Source organism: Delphinus delphis, chromosome 8, assembly GCF_949987515.2.
Source record: "Delphinus delphis chromosome 8, mDelDel1.2, whole genome shotgun sequence".
Taxonomy (NCBI): Eukaryota; Metazoa; Chordata; class Mammalia; order Artiodactyla; family Delphinidae; genus Delphinus; species Delphinus delphis.
Window position 1 is genome coordinate 58,893,217 of NC_082690.1, and position 16,582 is coordinate 58,909,798.

Consider the following 16,582-nt stretch of genomic DNA (forward strand, 5'->3'; position numbering starts at 1 on the left):
TTGCAGCTGGGTATGGTTATGTGACCAAGTTCTGGCCAGTGGGACACAAGCTCACACATACTGCTTTCCCTTTCCCCTTCCTGCTGGTTGGAATGTGGACATGAAGGCTTAAGGGAGGCAGCCATCTCAGACTATGAGATAGAAGCTGTATGATAAGTGTTGCAAAACAAAAGGCGGGACTATCTACCTATACTTTATATGACAGAAAAATAAACTCTATCTTGTTTAAGCCCCTTGACTGAGTGGATCTCCCTCTTGTGGCAGCCAAACCACTACCTCAATAAGAAAGTATTATGTCTCATTCATTTCTCTATTCCTAGAGCCCAGCAATATTAAATGTTGAGTTGAGCTGAATTAAATTCTGGTTCTAATTCTGTTATTTACTAGCCATATGGTCATAGAGAAATCACTTATGCTCCTCAGTTTCCTTTTCTGCCCAGTCTACCTCACAGGATAGTTGGTGAAGCAAAAAGCATGGTTTTCAAATCTGTTGGTTACAAAGGGCCTAAGAAAAAATCACGTTTCCCTTTGTGAAGCACATGAAATACTCATCAATGTGCTTTCACTGTATAAAACAAGAATGACTTAACTAGCAGAACATATGGTTAGATTATATAAATGGAGTTCTCTGCATTTCAAAAAATATGAAAACATATGAGTTTCTCTGTTAACATTTATTTTCATCAAGTAAAACTGATGGGAGAAAAACTTGTAATTTAGAAAGTTCTATCCATTAACTTAATTGTCTTTCTAAAATGTGGAAGATTGCCATTATTAAACCTGAGGAGAGGTTCCATTCTAGGATCACCAGTGTTCCAAGGGCCTATGGTTTGAGAGGCACTGAGATAATGGACGGAAAAACATTTTGAAAATGGAAAGAGATCATTACTTTTATTCATATCAAAAATGAATCTCTCTAAAACTCTGACACTGTTGTAATTTAGCAGAACAGGCAAGGCAGGATGAGAGCCCAGTGGGTTGGAGACCAGGGTGCTCTAATGGCACAGGCTAAAAGTCAGGTCTTCACAGGAATTGTTCTGTGCCTGGAAAAGCTCTGGGAAACCCTTTTATAGTTTTTACAGCCCCAGTGTTTCCAGCTACGCTAAGCAACTGCATACTCCTAGATGAGTGTCAGTTCACTTTACATACTCAGTGTAAGAACACAGGTAGTATTTAATAAATGTTTGTTGAGCTGAACTCTATAACACCTCCACTGACACTTTCAGGGAGAACTGCATCTTTAACTTTGCTCTCTTGATATTTAGTTCATTTCCCAAGCAAAGCACTTCCCACGTGTACCTTAGTTACATTTTTGAGCACTATCCTTCCCAGGCCACTTCATACTTTTTGTAGTTAAGAGACTGTGTCCCACTCACCACAGCGTCATCTGTGCAAAGCACAGTGCCTGGCACATAGCAAACACTCAATAACGGTTGTTCTTTTCAATGAGTTACAAGGGGCAGACTTGAGGGAAAACATGGATGCTAGTTTAAAACAACTCTCTGTAAGCCAGTCCTATAATCCATGTCTAGCCCTACAGTCACCAGGCCAGCAAAACCAATCTTTCTGTTTCTAGGAAGCTAGGACTATCACCACAAAGTGATTCTGATCTGCTGATTTTTCTGGGAATGATGTCACAGTCTCCTCACAGACTTGTGGCTGTTAGAGCTGATCAATCTATGAGTGCTACAACAAAATAAGTAGGTGTCAGAAATGACAAACACCTCCTCTATGTCAACAGTCAGAACAGCATGAAGTTTCCAAGAGAAAAGGTATCTTGACTCCTAGTTGCCCTTCTACAAAGAGGAAATAAACTGTCTGAGTTCAAAAACCTTACTCTCTTGCCCCAGAGTCTGAAAAATAGAACATATAACAGCTAAAACTGACAGCAATTTATGTTGTCTCTATTTCATCCTCCCACATCTTCCTCTTGGCAATGCTTTTATTCTTGGGCTGCTATTACCCTAAAATTGGAGGCTGAACAACAGCTGAGGGCAAGTAAGTGGTCTTGGGAGATATGACCTAGCACTATACAAATGTGAAGGACTATATTCTTTTTATTTTTATCAAATAAAAATCACTCCAAACAATCTGAAGCCTTTTAAATTTAACAGAATGATGCAGGGCCCTTGAAGGAATAATGAGATTACACACTGAGACACAGTGCTATGGCTGCAGATATGCTCTGAAGTGTGAGCCCCCACTGCCATGAGTCAAGGTGGGTCTTACACGATGAGAGAAGAAAAAGGAAGATATCATGTCTTAAAGAAGAAAGAGCATGTACAAAGAACAGAAGCATGAGACAGAATGGGTGTATGAGAAAATGTGCCTGAAGTATAGTGTGCAAAATGGGAAATCACTGAGAAGGAGATTGGGTCTGTGCTGAGAGACCCGAAATCCCACTGAGGATACAGAAAAAACGGTTTGCTATCATCCCCCATGCTGCCACCCAAGAGGAAGCTTTGTTTTCACCTCTCTTCTCACTAACTCCTCAGAGAAGCATCAAGGACAAGGGCACAGGATGGAGGGATGGAAACCAACCTAGAGTTATAAACCAGGCCATGCAAGATAGAGATAAAACCAGTATTGACAAGGAAAGCTGAGGTGAGGTAGATGTGCCTTTTCCTTCCCAAGGTTCAGGAGTCATAAGGCTGAGTGTGGAACCTTTGGAAGGAGGAGTGAAGAGATTATACCAGCAGAAAAGGGACAAGGGTTGGCCACTTTGTGCATGAGAATTAACTCTTGTCTCAGGGATGTAGGGCTCAAGAGAGTAGAGGAGCCAGCCTGAGAGTCAGAGAAGAAAAAATGGGAAAATGGCTGTTTATTGTTTTTTCTAGGTTCTAAGTTCAGGGAAGAAAGGAAGCCAAAAGATGACTTCTAGCTTTTCCAGTCCAGTTCCCCAGGGGTGCAAAAGAGACAGGGACTTGGGACAGAGCCTCTGTAAGCTGGAGGATGAAAGTTTTCATTGTGCTCTTCCGTGCAGGAAGTGAGGAGCCTCTAGCAGCTTCCATCACCATCCAGCCCTATTGTGCTAGCCACCCTGGAACAATGAATGACATCAGAGAAAACCCTACAGCCCTAACAAAAGGGAGCATCACTCCCTTCAAGCAACCAAGGTCATCTGGAGGCAGCTGTTTGCAGAGAATGGGTTGTTTGCCAGCTCTGATTTACAAAACCTCGGGGCAGCTCCAATAACCACATTTAGGTTCAGCTCAGTCAATATTTATTGTCCTCTACTTGATGCCAGGCTTTGTGCTGGACACTGGGGATACAGAAAAAATATGAGACATGGCCTCTACCCTGAGTATGCTCATCATCTAGGAGGAGAAACAGTCATCAAAACAGGTGGTTAAAACAGAGCAGCAAGTCCTAGGATAGAGGAAGCACAAGGAACTCCAGCAGCTCATGGTAGGACAAGTAACCCAGTGCAGGGAATCAGAGGTTTCTCAGAAGGAGAGATTTGTTCTTCCCCTCCTCATCCTGCTTCCTCAATGGGATTTAGATGTTCAGAATGTATTGGCCAAGTGAAGAAGGAGAGCAGGTCTTCCAAGTAGACAGAAGAGCAGGTGAGAGGTCTCAAAACAGTATGATGGGGCTTCCCTGGTGGCGCAGTGGTTGGGAGTCCGCCTGCCGATGCAGGGGATCCAGGTTCGTGCCCCGGTCCGGGAAGATCCCACATGCCGCGGAGCGGCTGCGCCCGTGAGCCATGGCCGCTGAGCCTGCGCGTCCGGAGCCTGTGCTCCGCAACGGGAAGAGGCCACAGCAGTGAGAGGCCCACGTACTGCAAAAAAAAAAACCCCAGTATGATGATTTGAGTATGGTATCCATGAGATGGGAGAGGAGGCTGGAGAGAAAGATGGGACAGATGGCATTAGACATGCCATTAAGCTTCCTTTTATAACAAGCCAAGGAGTGGGCCAGAGCATGGTATATACAGAAAATTATCTATGAGGGAGGATCCCAAGAAATTGAAAAAAACAAAAAACTCACACCCAAACAAAACTAATTTTATTTTCTGCTAATTTATGTGAGACTTTTAGAAGGGGGATATTGCAAAATAAAACAACTCCAAGAACTTACTCTGAGGTGTCACAACTCAGAAAGGGTGTAAATCACTCCTTCTTCTGAATTTTAAATAGCACTTTGTATCTTCCTTTCAGCACTTGTCACTTTCTGCTTGGGAGCATAATTATTTGTGTCTTATCTCTAGTGGTTTATCAGCTCCCTGTGAGCATGAACCAGGTCTTGTTCATTCATACTATAAAATTTTATTGCAACTCAGTCTGAATAGGCAAGGCACCCCCAACAGTACCTAGCACATAATAGATGCTTGAAAAATGTATCATAGCATTATGGAGTTACATGATATCAGAGCTGAAAGACTCTTGAAGATATTCTAATCCAGAGTTTCTCAAACTTTGTGAAGAGTCTGACAAGAGCTATGGACTCTCTTCCCAGAAAAAGTCACACATAGAAAACATTTTACATATAATTTCAGGACCTGCCATGCCCAAAGAGGTTAGGTTAACTTACCCCAAATCATGAAGCTAATAACTGGCAGAACCAAGCCTAGAACACAAGTTTCCTGGTTCCCAATTCAGTACTCTTCTCATCACAAAGGAACAATTTTAGTAGGGCTGTTTCCTGCTGGAAAGGTGCCTGATACAAGCCTCAGGTGTGGCAACATTCCTGTCATGAAATTCCTTGATATAAGGATGTTGCTCAGGAGAACGTGGCAAGTTTAGTGGCTTCTGAGGCCCAAATGCAGTGGTACTGGACTTCTGCCAAGGTGAGAGAGGCAATGGGAGATGTGCGGGGTTGCATGGGAGCATCGAACTAAGCCAAAGAACCAAAAGCGATGTTGAAATCTCCCCAAGTAGAACAGCAAAATCTTCCTAACTATACTGTTTTCAGGAAGTGATAGAATCGTGACTCAAAGCTAGACTGTCTGACTTTCAAGCCAGTTTTGTGTCCATCCCACTACAAAATCCTCTGCAAATGCACAAAAAATCCAACCACCACAGAAGCAATCCTTCAGCTGGAGCCAAAGAAATAGGCTAAATAATCTTACAATGCTTAGAAACAACTCCCAGTTATCTGTGATAATGGATTAAAGAAACACATACATATTTTAAATCTGTAAATACTGTAAAAATCAGCTATTTGGCTGAAAATGTGAATCCACCTCTATGTGCCACAAACCATTCATTCAACTGAACTGAACATATCATTTCCATTGTGAGGTCCCTATTGAACTAAGTACTAAGAAGATATTTTCTTTACGTGTCACAAATAATAAAACCAAAGAATTTGCTTTTCACTGTGATAACCTGGCCTAGGGACAAGATTAGGAACTGGCAAAAACATCTCCACTCTGGATCATATCCAAACTAATGAACTGGAGAGGACTGAGGGACAACCCTCTATCCTTTCTAGCTCCAATATAATCCAACCTATGCACATCTGATCTTCAGGGTCTTTGTAAAAGCTGCACACTATCCTTCTCTAAAGGACCCCTGCCCCTCTTACCTCTTGTGCTTTAACTAGGTGCTTGTATCTTCCAATGCCATGCGTGGGCTGTGACCTGTAGTGCCGACTGATGCTCAGCAGAATGCCAGCTAAAAGAGAGAAAATAAGACAAACTTGTTTCAAAGCTCCTCCAGGGACAGATAGATCATACATGAGGAGACAAATTCTCCATCGTGAAATGGAATATTTGGGGAGAGTGAGCCTCTTGCTGGTTTAAAGAACCAGAGCTATTTCTTGATCCTGAGCTGACATTCGGTTTACCCCATTTTTCTCTCCGCTTGGCCCCTGGACTATATCTAATCCCCACCACCCATCTTTCTTTGAGAAATTCTCTCCTGCTAGAGCCACTGCTGGTAGGGGGACAAAATACATTCTCACAGGGCTCTCATTTTCTCCGTTCCTCAACAGGCAATAATCCTTTTGAAGTTTTCCAATGAAGATTGTTCAGAGAAAGAGACAGGTGGCAAATACAACCAGGAAAAAGGACAATCACAGATTTCCACAGTTTTTTAAACTACCTAATTTGCTTTATTTGTGTTGATATGTAATAATCTCCAACAGACTTTGTTAAGTGAATAACAATAAAAACTAAAAACCTAAGGTACAGAACAGTGTGTATGTAAAAAATAGGATCTGTATACACATATTCACTGTGGTAGACCCAGAGATATGCCACCCAGATTCCCTTCAAAGAAGGACTTGCTGATATATACATATTCTCCTTTAATCCTCATTATTTTTATCTTCATTTACAAATAAAGAAACTGCAGCTCAAAAAAATAGGAATTGGCCAAGGTCAACCAGCAAGTAAAAGGCAGAACTGCAATTTAAACCCAGGTCTATGTGACTGAACAGCCTGTTCTCAGATGTGTTATAACATCTGAATTTCTGGAATACAAAATCTAGCTAGGGACTTCCCTGGTGGTCCAGTGGTTAAGAAACCACCTTCCAATGCAGGGGATGTGGCTTTGATCCCTGGTTGGGGAACTAAGATCCCATGTGCCGCGGGGCAACTAAGCCCACGCACCACAACTACTGAGCCCGTGCACTCTGAAGCCCACGAGCCACAACTAGGGAGCCTGCGTGCCGCAACTAGAGAGCCCACACACCACAACTAGAGAGAAGCCCACGCACCGCAACAAAAGATCTCACATGCCACAGCGAAGATCCCGCATGCCGCAACTAAGATCCGATGCAGCCAAATTAAAAAAAAAAAAAATCTAGCTAGACTTGATCGTTTCCATATCTGATATCAGCTCCTTATCTCTACCCTTCACTGGAACCAGCCCTACACAGCTCTGTTATGTCTGTCTGTCTCTCTTGCTTGTTCCCTACCTTCTGGAAAAGTACTAGTCCTAGGTTCTGCCCCCTTCCCTCCCAGCTCCTGTGGTCCTGCATCTCCCCAGGGCCATCACTTTGTGGGGGGCTAAACACAAAATGGTGTGGAAAAGTCTAATGACATCAAGTGAAATGTTTCTTAAGCTTCTCTTTTCTAAAATGTGCTTCCAAGCAGGTCTGCTCTGTGCCAGGCCAATCAAGAATCGTGGGTTCAGAGACTTTCCCTATGTTTACAATCCACAGTATTTCATCAAGACAACCCTGGTATATCATGGATCCCTTCCATGATGTGTATTAGTCCGCATTTACCATTATATGCCAACAACTGAATAGATACTGGGACAGTTACAAAGATGACTAAAATATACTACTTTCCCTAGAGACACTCAATGTGTACTGGGGAAGGATGATGGGAAAGCAGATAATTACCTTATAGTGTACAAAATACTTTAATGGAGATGAGAGCAAGGAACTTAGAGGAAAGAACCACTAACTCCACCTTAGGGGTGAGCGGGGCGAAGTGGAAGACGGTACAGAGGAATAGGTTCATGGAGGTAACAGCTGAATTCTTTTTTTTTTTTTAAGTCAGTTTTCTCATCTTTATTATTTATTTGGCTGCATCAGGTCTTAGCTGCGACACGCAGGATTTTCGCCACAGCACACGGGATCTTTCGTTGCAGCGCATGGGCTTCTCTCTAGTTGTGGCGCACAGGCTTAGTTGCCCCGAGGCATGTGGGATCTTAGTTCCCTGACCAGGGATCAAACCCGCGTCCCCTGCATTGGAAGGCGGATTCTTAACCACTGGACCACCAGGGAAGTCCCAACAGCTGCATTCTTGAAAGAGGAGTAAGAGTTTAACACGCATGGAAGAAGGAGGTATTTTTGGCAGAGGCTTCCAGAGAGCACTGAACATAACTGAGGTATCTTCTTGGCCACAGTCCCGGCTGACTCTTTGAGGCTTTAGGTTCCAGACTCTGCAACCTGGGGCCCCGCCCAAACAGCTGATATCCAAATCCCCTTGATTGGGTACACAACCATCCTCAGATCAGAGCCTTGAAAATTAATCCATCCCAAAAGATTTTATTATGACTTTAAAACATGACCTCCTAAAAAGCACTGAACTCTCCAAAGCATGTTTACTCACTCAACAAATATTTATTACTACCCACTGGGGTAGCCAGAAACAATTATACCCTCACAACCATGTGAATGGCACACACTAGAGTTGTGCAATGTACAAACAACCCAATATCCATGGCAGGCCCGGGTTGGTACCAACCACTGCCCTAGATGCTGGAGCTGTAACAATGGGCAAAGACAAAGTCCCTGCAATACAGAATCTATGATCTAGTGGCGAGACAGTAATATCAATGCAGGTGATAAGGGCTACCTACAATAAGGGCTATATACATGAGAGAGGCACTAAGGCTGGACTTGTGGTGTCAGGAAAGGATTCTTAGAGCAGGTGGCTTTTAAGTAAAACCTGACAGATGACTAGGAGTTAGAGAGAACACAGTATGGGGAGGGGAAGACCCAGAGAGAGAATTTCAAGGCAGAGTATAAGCAGCAGGGTGGCAAGAGATGAGCTTACAGAAACAGGCAAAAAATTTAGGAAGGGCTTAATTATTCAGTACTGATGATGTGCCAGACACTGTGCAATGAGGTGAAGATATAACAGGGGACAAGGCCAACAAAACTCAGCTTATGGAGCTTATAGTCTAGTAGGAGGAGGGAATCATTAATGGAGGAGGGAATAGTCACAAAATAAATATGAGGGCTTCCCTGGTGGCGCAGTGGTTGAGAGTCCGCCTGCCGATGCAGGGGACACGGGTTCGTGCCCCGGTCCAGGAAGATCCCACGTGCCGCAGAGCGGCTAGGCCCGTGAGCCATGGCCGCTAAGCCTGCGCATCCGGAGCCTCTGCTCTGCAACGGGAGAGGCCACAACAGTGAGAGGCCTGTGTACCGCAAAATAAATAAATAAATAAATATGAAATTACAAATTGTGATGAATGATAAAAAGCGCTATGGCAATACAATCAGTGGATCTATTTTAGATTGGAATATCAGGAAAGGCCTCTAAAAAAAAATGACATGTGAACTGAAACCAGATTTCAGAGGAAAATAGTAATAGTGGTTATCCCCAGGGAGAAGTGGCTAGATGGCAGGAGAGAGAGACTTACTGTTGACTTTATACTCCTGTATCTTTTAAAACTTGTTCCATGTACATGCATTATCTACTCAAATAAATAAATAAAACAAATTGAGACCTGAAAGGCAGATAGGAGTTTATTAGGTAAAAAGATAGAGAATGACTATTCCAGGCAGAGGGAATAGCATGTGCAAGGGCCCCAGAGGGGGATGCAGATTGGCACATTCAAGGAACAAAAAGACTGTCCATGTGGCTGAAGCAAAGTGAGAAGGGCTGAGTGCACCAGAGATTAGGGCAGTGGATTGGAACCCACCACTCTGAGCCATGTTAAGGGTTTGGATTTCATGCTGAACAGCGGAGAAATTATATGTCTAATGTGTTTCTAAAAGATCACTTTGGTTGTTGTGGGTGGAAGGTGGTTGGAGGGGGAGTGTGGATGGAAGTTCAAGCAAAGATTCAAGTAGTATCCTTGGCTGAGTTGTTGTTGTTAGTCTTCCTGTATCCACACCCCCCCTCTCTATTCCATCCTTTAAAGCTGACAAATTAATCCTTCTAAAACACAAACCTAATCATGTTATTCTCTTTCATTAATTCAACAATTTATTCACTGCACACACACAATTTTTAAAAAGGACTTACTCTATGCCAGGCACTGTATCAGGCACTACAGTAACACCAATAAATGAGACAAGGAAGGTCCTTGCTATATTTCAAAATGTTTGATGATTTTTTACTGCCTGAAGTTCATACTCCTTAGGCAAGCATTTAAGAGTCTCAATTTTATAATCTAGTTCCAACCACTTCACGTCCTCACCCTCCATCCTCCAGGCTTTTAAAACCTTGCTTCTCAGCCACAGAGCTACACTTGCCATTCTGTATAAACCATGCAGTTCTCATGCCTCTGTGTGGTGCTGGGCTGTCCCCCTTGCTGGAACTGCACCTCTCTGACTGGTGATATCCTTCACAGCCTCCATGGCCAGCTTAAATGTCGTCTCTGTGCTGCCCTAAACATACAAACATCATCAAGAGTTTACAGTTGCAGCTCTCCCATGCCTCCATTATATAGTAAAATATTTTGTGTAAATTAAAAAACAACAACAACCCAGGCACTCGTCACCATCTTTAAGTACCAGAAATTCAATCACCCACCAGTGGTTTCAAGTAGCAGAACCAAAAGTGATCTTTGAGATGATGACACAACTTAGGTGAAAATGCCACAAATGCTTGCCTCAGCCTCTAATCTACTGGAATTCCTTGGCAAGGAGGCATTTTCAAATTTAGTTTGGGGCAATTTCTATAATTAGAGCAGTTGGTTAATTAAGAAGCTGGTTCAAACTACTGTTAAATTAACCCTTTTCTCTCTTAAATGAAAGGTTTTTGGTCAAATTACCAGTGGTTAAACTGCTTAATTAGTTGTTTTAATTATAAAATTTACAAGTTTGAAAGCCTCTGATTTCCATTAAGTTCAACTGAATTTTTTCCCCTGCTTGTGTCATTAAGCTGGTTTCCTGCTGTCATATTAACATTGCAGCCTCCTGAGAGAAAAGGCAACTCTTTTCGTTGAAGAAGATACAAAACCCCATGATTTCAAAAGGAGGCTTTGAAAATCTTTCAGTTAGTACAATTATAGAATGTAATCATGTATTGACTTCTCCCACAACATGTCCCTTCCCTTTATATATGCCAGAGCCAACTGTCCTTCAATGTCCTTGTTTACTAAACTGGGAACTAAACCCATCAATCCAGGATGGGGATAAACAACTTCATTTTAATTATTTCTCCTTCAAAATTAGAACAAGCATTTTGGCAGGGCTATGCAAGAGGGAAAGAGGAAAAAGCTGGGGTAACCCCAGCCAAGAGTCTAATTACAGGATATTTTCTCCATCCAATACACATCCCTGAAGGGCAGATACACCCCAGCACGTGGCAAATGGTATGTGCTCAGTAAGTGTTGGGGTGTTTTTGTTTGCTTGTTTTGTTCTGAAATTATAGAGATATTTTACCAAGACAATCTGCAATGATTTGGCTCTGGTGGCTACCCACTTTTTTCAAAATCTCTTTTCAAACTTCTTTCAGTTTAGAATTTCTAATTACATTGAACTATTTGGACTTGAATGTACCATGTTTTTTTTTTTAATAAATTTATTTAATTTATTTATTTTTGGCTGTGTTGGGTTTGCGTTGCTGCGTGTGGGCTTTCTCTAATTGCGGCGAGCGGGGGCTACTCTTCGTTTTGTGATGCGCGGGCTTCATTGCGGTGGCTTCTCTTGTTGCGGCGCATGAGCTCTAGGCACGCGGGCTTCAACAGTTGTAGCATGCAGGCTCAGTAGTTGTGGCTCGCGGGCTCTAGAGCGCAGGCTCAGTAGTTGTGGCGCACGGGCGTAGGTGCTCTGTGGCATGTGGGATCTTCCCAGACCAGGGCTCGAACCGCGTCCCCTGCATTGGCAGGCGGATTCTTATCACTGAGCCACCAGGGAAGTCCCGAATGTACCATGTTTTGATGACTCCACCTTTTTGCTCATGCTATAATAAGAAGAGTCTGAGTTCCCTTCATTTAACCTCTTTAGACCTCTTTATATATTTACTTCTACCTCTCCATGTACGTTTAAAGCAGTAAGAAAAAGATGGTTACTACAATGAGGCCCATCCCTTAGAGAGAGCAGCTGGGATGGTACCCAGGGCCCACAGGGAGTATGATGTGTAAAGGTAGGAACAGGACACTGCTTCCTACTCTTCTTTTCCGAACACCATTATAATTCAATTTTGAAATTTCTAACTTTAAAGAAATCTCAAAGACACATGAAAAACGCCAACAAAGCTGTGTCCTTTCAAAGAGAATAACTTTGGCATGCTGATATTGGTGAGTTACCCTGGGCCTTGGAGCCTTCTAGGCACTGAGATTCCACAATTGAAATGGGCAAAGGAAAGGATAAATGGCCAGTAAATGTATGAAAATATGTTCAACCAACTAGTAATCAAAGACATGCAAATTACAAATACAAGGGATGGCATTTTTTAACTTATTAATATTAACAAATATTAAAAAAATAACAATGTCGATGAGTGTATAAAAAGGGATTCTTAAATACCAAAAAAACTATAAAATGGTACAATCTTTCCAAAGAGCAATTTGGCAATACACATCAATAGCTTTAAAAATGTGCATTTTGGGACTTCCCTGGTGGCACAGTGGTTAAGAATCCGCCTGCCAATGCAGGGGACATGGGCTTGCTCCCTGGTCCGGGAAGATCCCACATGCTGTGGAGCAACTAAGCCCGCACGCTGCAACTACTGATCCCACGTGCCACAACTACTGAGTCTGTGTGCTGCAACTACTGAAGCTTGCATACCTAGAGCCCGTGCTCGGCAACAAGAGAAGCCACCACAATCAGAAGCTCACGCACCACAACAAAGAGTAGCCCTCGCTCGCCACAGGCAGAGAAAGCCTGCACGCAGCAACAAAGACCCAGTGCAGCCAAAAAAAAAAATTAAAATGTGCATTTCCTTTGACCCAACAATTAGACTTTGAGAAATATATCCTATGTAAATAATCACAGAAGGGCAGAAATACTAATGTACAAGGATGTTTATCGTAGTGTTGTTTACATTGCAAGATTTTGGAGACAACTTAAATTTCTCCAAATAGGAAGCTGTTTGAGTAAATTGTTACTGTCCCTACCTCTCTTTTCAAAAGGATCTTTTATTCAATTGGACTTTTTTCAACAGCATTTAACATGCCCCATTTAATCCAGTTTCAAAAGCAAAATAAAACAAAAAACTACCTCGGAATCAGATACTAAAATATACCTCAAAACTACAGTAACCAGTAGTATTAAAACAGCTTGGTACTGGTATCAAATATACAGACAGATCTATAAAACAATATTAAATTACAATACAGTAGTTCTAGATCCATATGGAAACTTAGTATATGATAAGGTGACATTCTCAAATCTATGGGGAAAAGATGGATGTTTCAATAAATGTTAAAACAACTGGCTATGGGAGTTCCCTGGTGGTGCAGTGGTTAAGAATTCGCCTGCTAATCCAGGGGACATGGGTTCGAGCCCTGGTTGGGGAAGATCCCACATGCCGCAGAGCACCTAAGCCCGTGCGCCACAACTACTGAACCTGCGCTCTACAGCCCGCAAGCCACAACTACTGAGCCCACATGCCACAACTACTGAAGCCCACGTGCCTAGTGCCCGTGCTCCGCAACAAAGAGAAGCCACGGCAATGAGAAGCCCACGCACCGCAACAAAGAGTAGCCCCCACATGCCTCAACTAGAGAAAGCCCACGCACAGCAACAAAGACCCAACGCAGCCAAAAATAAATTAATTAATTAAATAAATTTTTAAAAAGAACTTTCATTTAAAAAAGGAACTATATAAAAAGTTCTTACAAATCAAAAATGAAAAAGCAAACAATTCAAAAGAAAAATGGGCAAAAAATATGTGCAGGCAGTTCACAAGAAATACAAATGGCCAAAAAAATATGAAAAGATGACAAACTTTCTCAAGAAATGCAAATTAAAATGAGACATAATTTTCACCAGCAAAAAAGTAAGATGTTTTGTAAAACCCAGTTTGGGCCAGAAAATAGAAATGTAAATTAATACAACTTCTCTGAAGGGCAATCTGACAATACTTACCAAAATTTTCAACTGACAACCCATTGACTCAGCAATTTCAATTCCAGGAATGTAACTTACAAATGTACAGAACAAGTTTATAAAGATGTATAGAAACAGTTGTTGCAGCATTTTTTGAAATAACAAAAACTGAAAACAAGCTAAATGTCCAGCATTATAACATATATGTTAATATACGCATAAAACTTTCCTGAAAAATATACAAGAAACTGCTATCGATGCATACCACTGAGGAGTGAGACTAGGTGGGTAATAGAAAAAAATTCAATCTTTCATCATACATCCTTTTGTCAATTTATATTTGTTTTTACCATTTGCATGCTTTTATAATTTTTAACAGTTGATAATTTTAATATATTTTTAAAACCTTCCTCGGAATACATACCAGTTCAAAATGAACTTTTTCTCTGGTTATGGGATAAGGGATGATACCAAGAGTAGGGAATAAATGGGTCTTGAACATAATCCTTATTTTTAATATACAAGAAAAAAAATGAAAGTCTAACAAAATGTTAATAATTGCCAAATCTGGGTTTATTTGACATATCACCCTTTTCACTTTTTTATAACTTTTTATATCTTTCAAAATTAAAAGTATAATTAAGAGAAAAATAACCATCAAAAAAAGTCTTTCCTTAATCCCACATCCCTCTCCAGCTCCTGCCAATTCTCTCTCCTCCCATTCAAAGACAAACTTCTTAAACGTACTGTCTGTAATAGCTTTCTCTAACTCCTGAACTCCCATTCACCTGTCAATGCAGTTGATTTCCACAACAGACCTCACCACACCTACACAGATACTACTCTCCCTAAGGTCACCTCTATGCTGTCGAAACCAAGGAACATCGTTAGTTCATGTCTTTTGCGATCCCCTCTCAGCAGCACACAGCTGAAACTGTAACGTGATTAACCACTCTTTCCTTCCTGAAACACTCTCCTTTTGGCTGCCATGAAACTATACTAACCTGGTCTTCTCCTACCACGTTGGCCTCCCTTTTCAAGCTCATTAGCCATATCTTGCACCCTCTACCCAATTTTTTAATGTTGGAGTTCCTCAGGGCCTGATCCTTGGGCCTCTTCTCTACTTGTTCTCCTCAGGTAGTCTCATTCATTCCCAAGACTTCAATTAAAATCAACAATATGATGACTTCCAAATTCACAGTTTCATCCCAGACATATATTTTGAGCTCAAGATCAGTGTCTCCAATGGACTACTTAGTATATCTTCCTCACAAGCACTCCAACTCAACATGTTCAAAACCAGACTCAGATTCTTACAAGTTGTTCCATTTAAGGCAGTATATTCAAAATAATTATGTAGATATTTATTTATTATAGTAGAAACATGTTCACCATAGGTTAAGTAGAAAAAAAAGATTATGAAGCATTATATATAATTTGTTCCCATTACTGCAAGACAAAAAAATACACACACACACACGCACACGCACACGCACACGCACACACACACACAGAAAGAGAGAAAGAAATGCCTAGAAAAAGACCTGGTAGGATATACTCCAGAATGTTAAGCAATAATCTCTGGATGGTAGGATTACAAGTGATTTTTATTTTCTTCAGCTTCTTCGTGTGTGTACCGTGTGTGTGTGTGTGTGTGTGTTTATTTTCCATATTCTCTAAAATGGCTGCTTTTCACTTTTATGATCAGATTTTCTTAGTTTTTTTTTTTCTCTCCTGATAGGATGCAATATGAAGTTCAGAGCATCAGTTATTAAGTTTTCTTGCTAAAATTGTGTAACTTGAATCTAGAAAAGCTTTTAGATGTAACTTCTAGTTTGTAGGAAAGGAACAGAAGAACATATTATAAAATACCGCACAGAAATAATCAAATTAAAAAGGGAGGAAATTTTATAAGTCAAATGGTCTAGCCTAATCAAAAAGCAACTGTTGTAGAAATAAAATAGTGAAAGATCTGTTCTGCATTAAAGGTGACATCATAGCAAAATGCAAAGCATGAACCATCATTGGCTCTTGGTTATAAACAACCCCATAAAAGACTTTTGGGGGACAACTGGGGAAATGGATAGAGTATTAGATGACATTGGGGCATTATTATTAATTTTCTTCAGGGAGATAATGCTATTGTGGTTCTTTAATAGAATGTAGAGAATATCCTTGTTTCTAGAAATGCATGCTTAAGTATTCAGGGGTGAAGTATCATAACATCTGATCAAGAAAGCTAACGTGGGGGCTTCCCTGGTGGTACAGTGGTTGGGAGTCCGCCTGCCGATGCAGGGGACGCGGGTTCATGCCCCGGTACGGGAGGATCCCACATGCCGCGGAGCGGCTGGGCCCGTAAGCCATGGCCGCTGAGCCTGCGCGTCCGGAGCCTTTTCTCCGCAATGGGAGAGGCCACGACAGTGAGAAGCCCGCGTACCGCAAAAAAAAAAAAAAAAAAAGAAAGAAAGCTAACGTGGGTGCGTGCGCCCTCGGGCCACTGCGCCCGGGCCCTAACTCGCTCCCCGTCCTCCCTGCTCCCCAGGCCAGTCGGCCGCAGCCATGGCGCCCAGCCGTAATGATATGATCCTGAAGCCCCACTTCCACAAGAACTGGCAGCGGCGCATGGCCATGTGGTTCAACCAGCCGGCGCACAAGATCCGCAGGAAGACCTCAGCCCCCAAGAAAGGAGACAGCTCTGCTGCAAAGCTCAAATTGGCCACCCAGCTGACCGGACCAGTCATGCCCATACGGAACATCTACAAGAAAGAGAAGGCCAGAGTCATCACAGAGGAGGAGAAGAACTTCAAGGCCTTCGCCAGTCTCTGCATGGCCCACGCCAATGCCCGGCACTTTGGCATCTGGGCAAAAAGGGCCAAGGAAGCTGCAGAACAGGATGTTGAAAAGAAAAAATAAAGTGCTGTTGGCAACTTGTTATTAAAAAATAATAATAATA

General features: G+C 42.0%; 1 protein-coding gene and 1 pseudogene across 1 annotated transcript in view; one reads left to right on the forward strand and one right to left on the reverse strand.

The window, feature by feature from the left end:
• The window catches only part of MRPL48 (mitochondrial ribosomal protein L48), a 63,208-nt gene that overhangs the window by 21,230 nt on the left and 25,396 nt on the right, over positions 1–16,582 (reverse strand). The window contains exon 5 of the mRNA XM_060019660.1: positions 5,530–5,618. Within this exon, the coding sequence (XP_059875643.1) occupies positions 5,530–5,618 (89 nt within the window). The remainder of the gene's footprint in view (positions 1–5,529; positions 5,619–16,582) is intronic.
• Positions 16,189–16,542, forward strand: LOC132429066 (large ribosomal subunit protein eL13 pseudogene; annotated as a pseudogene).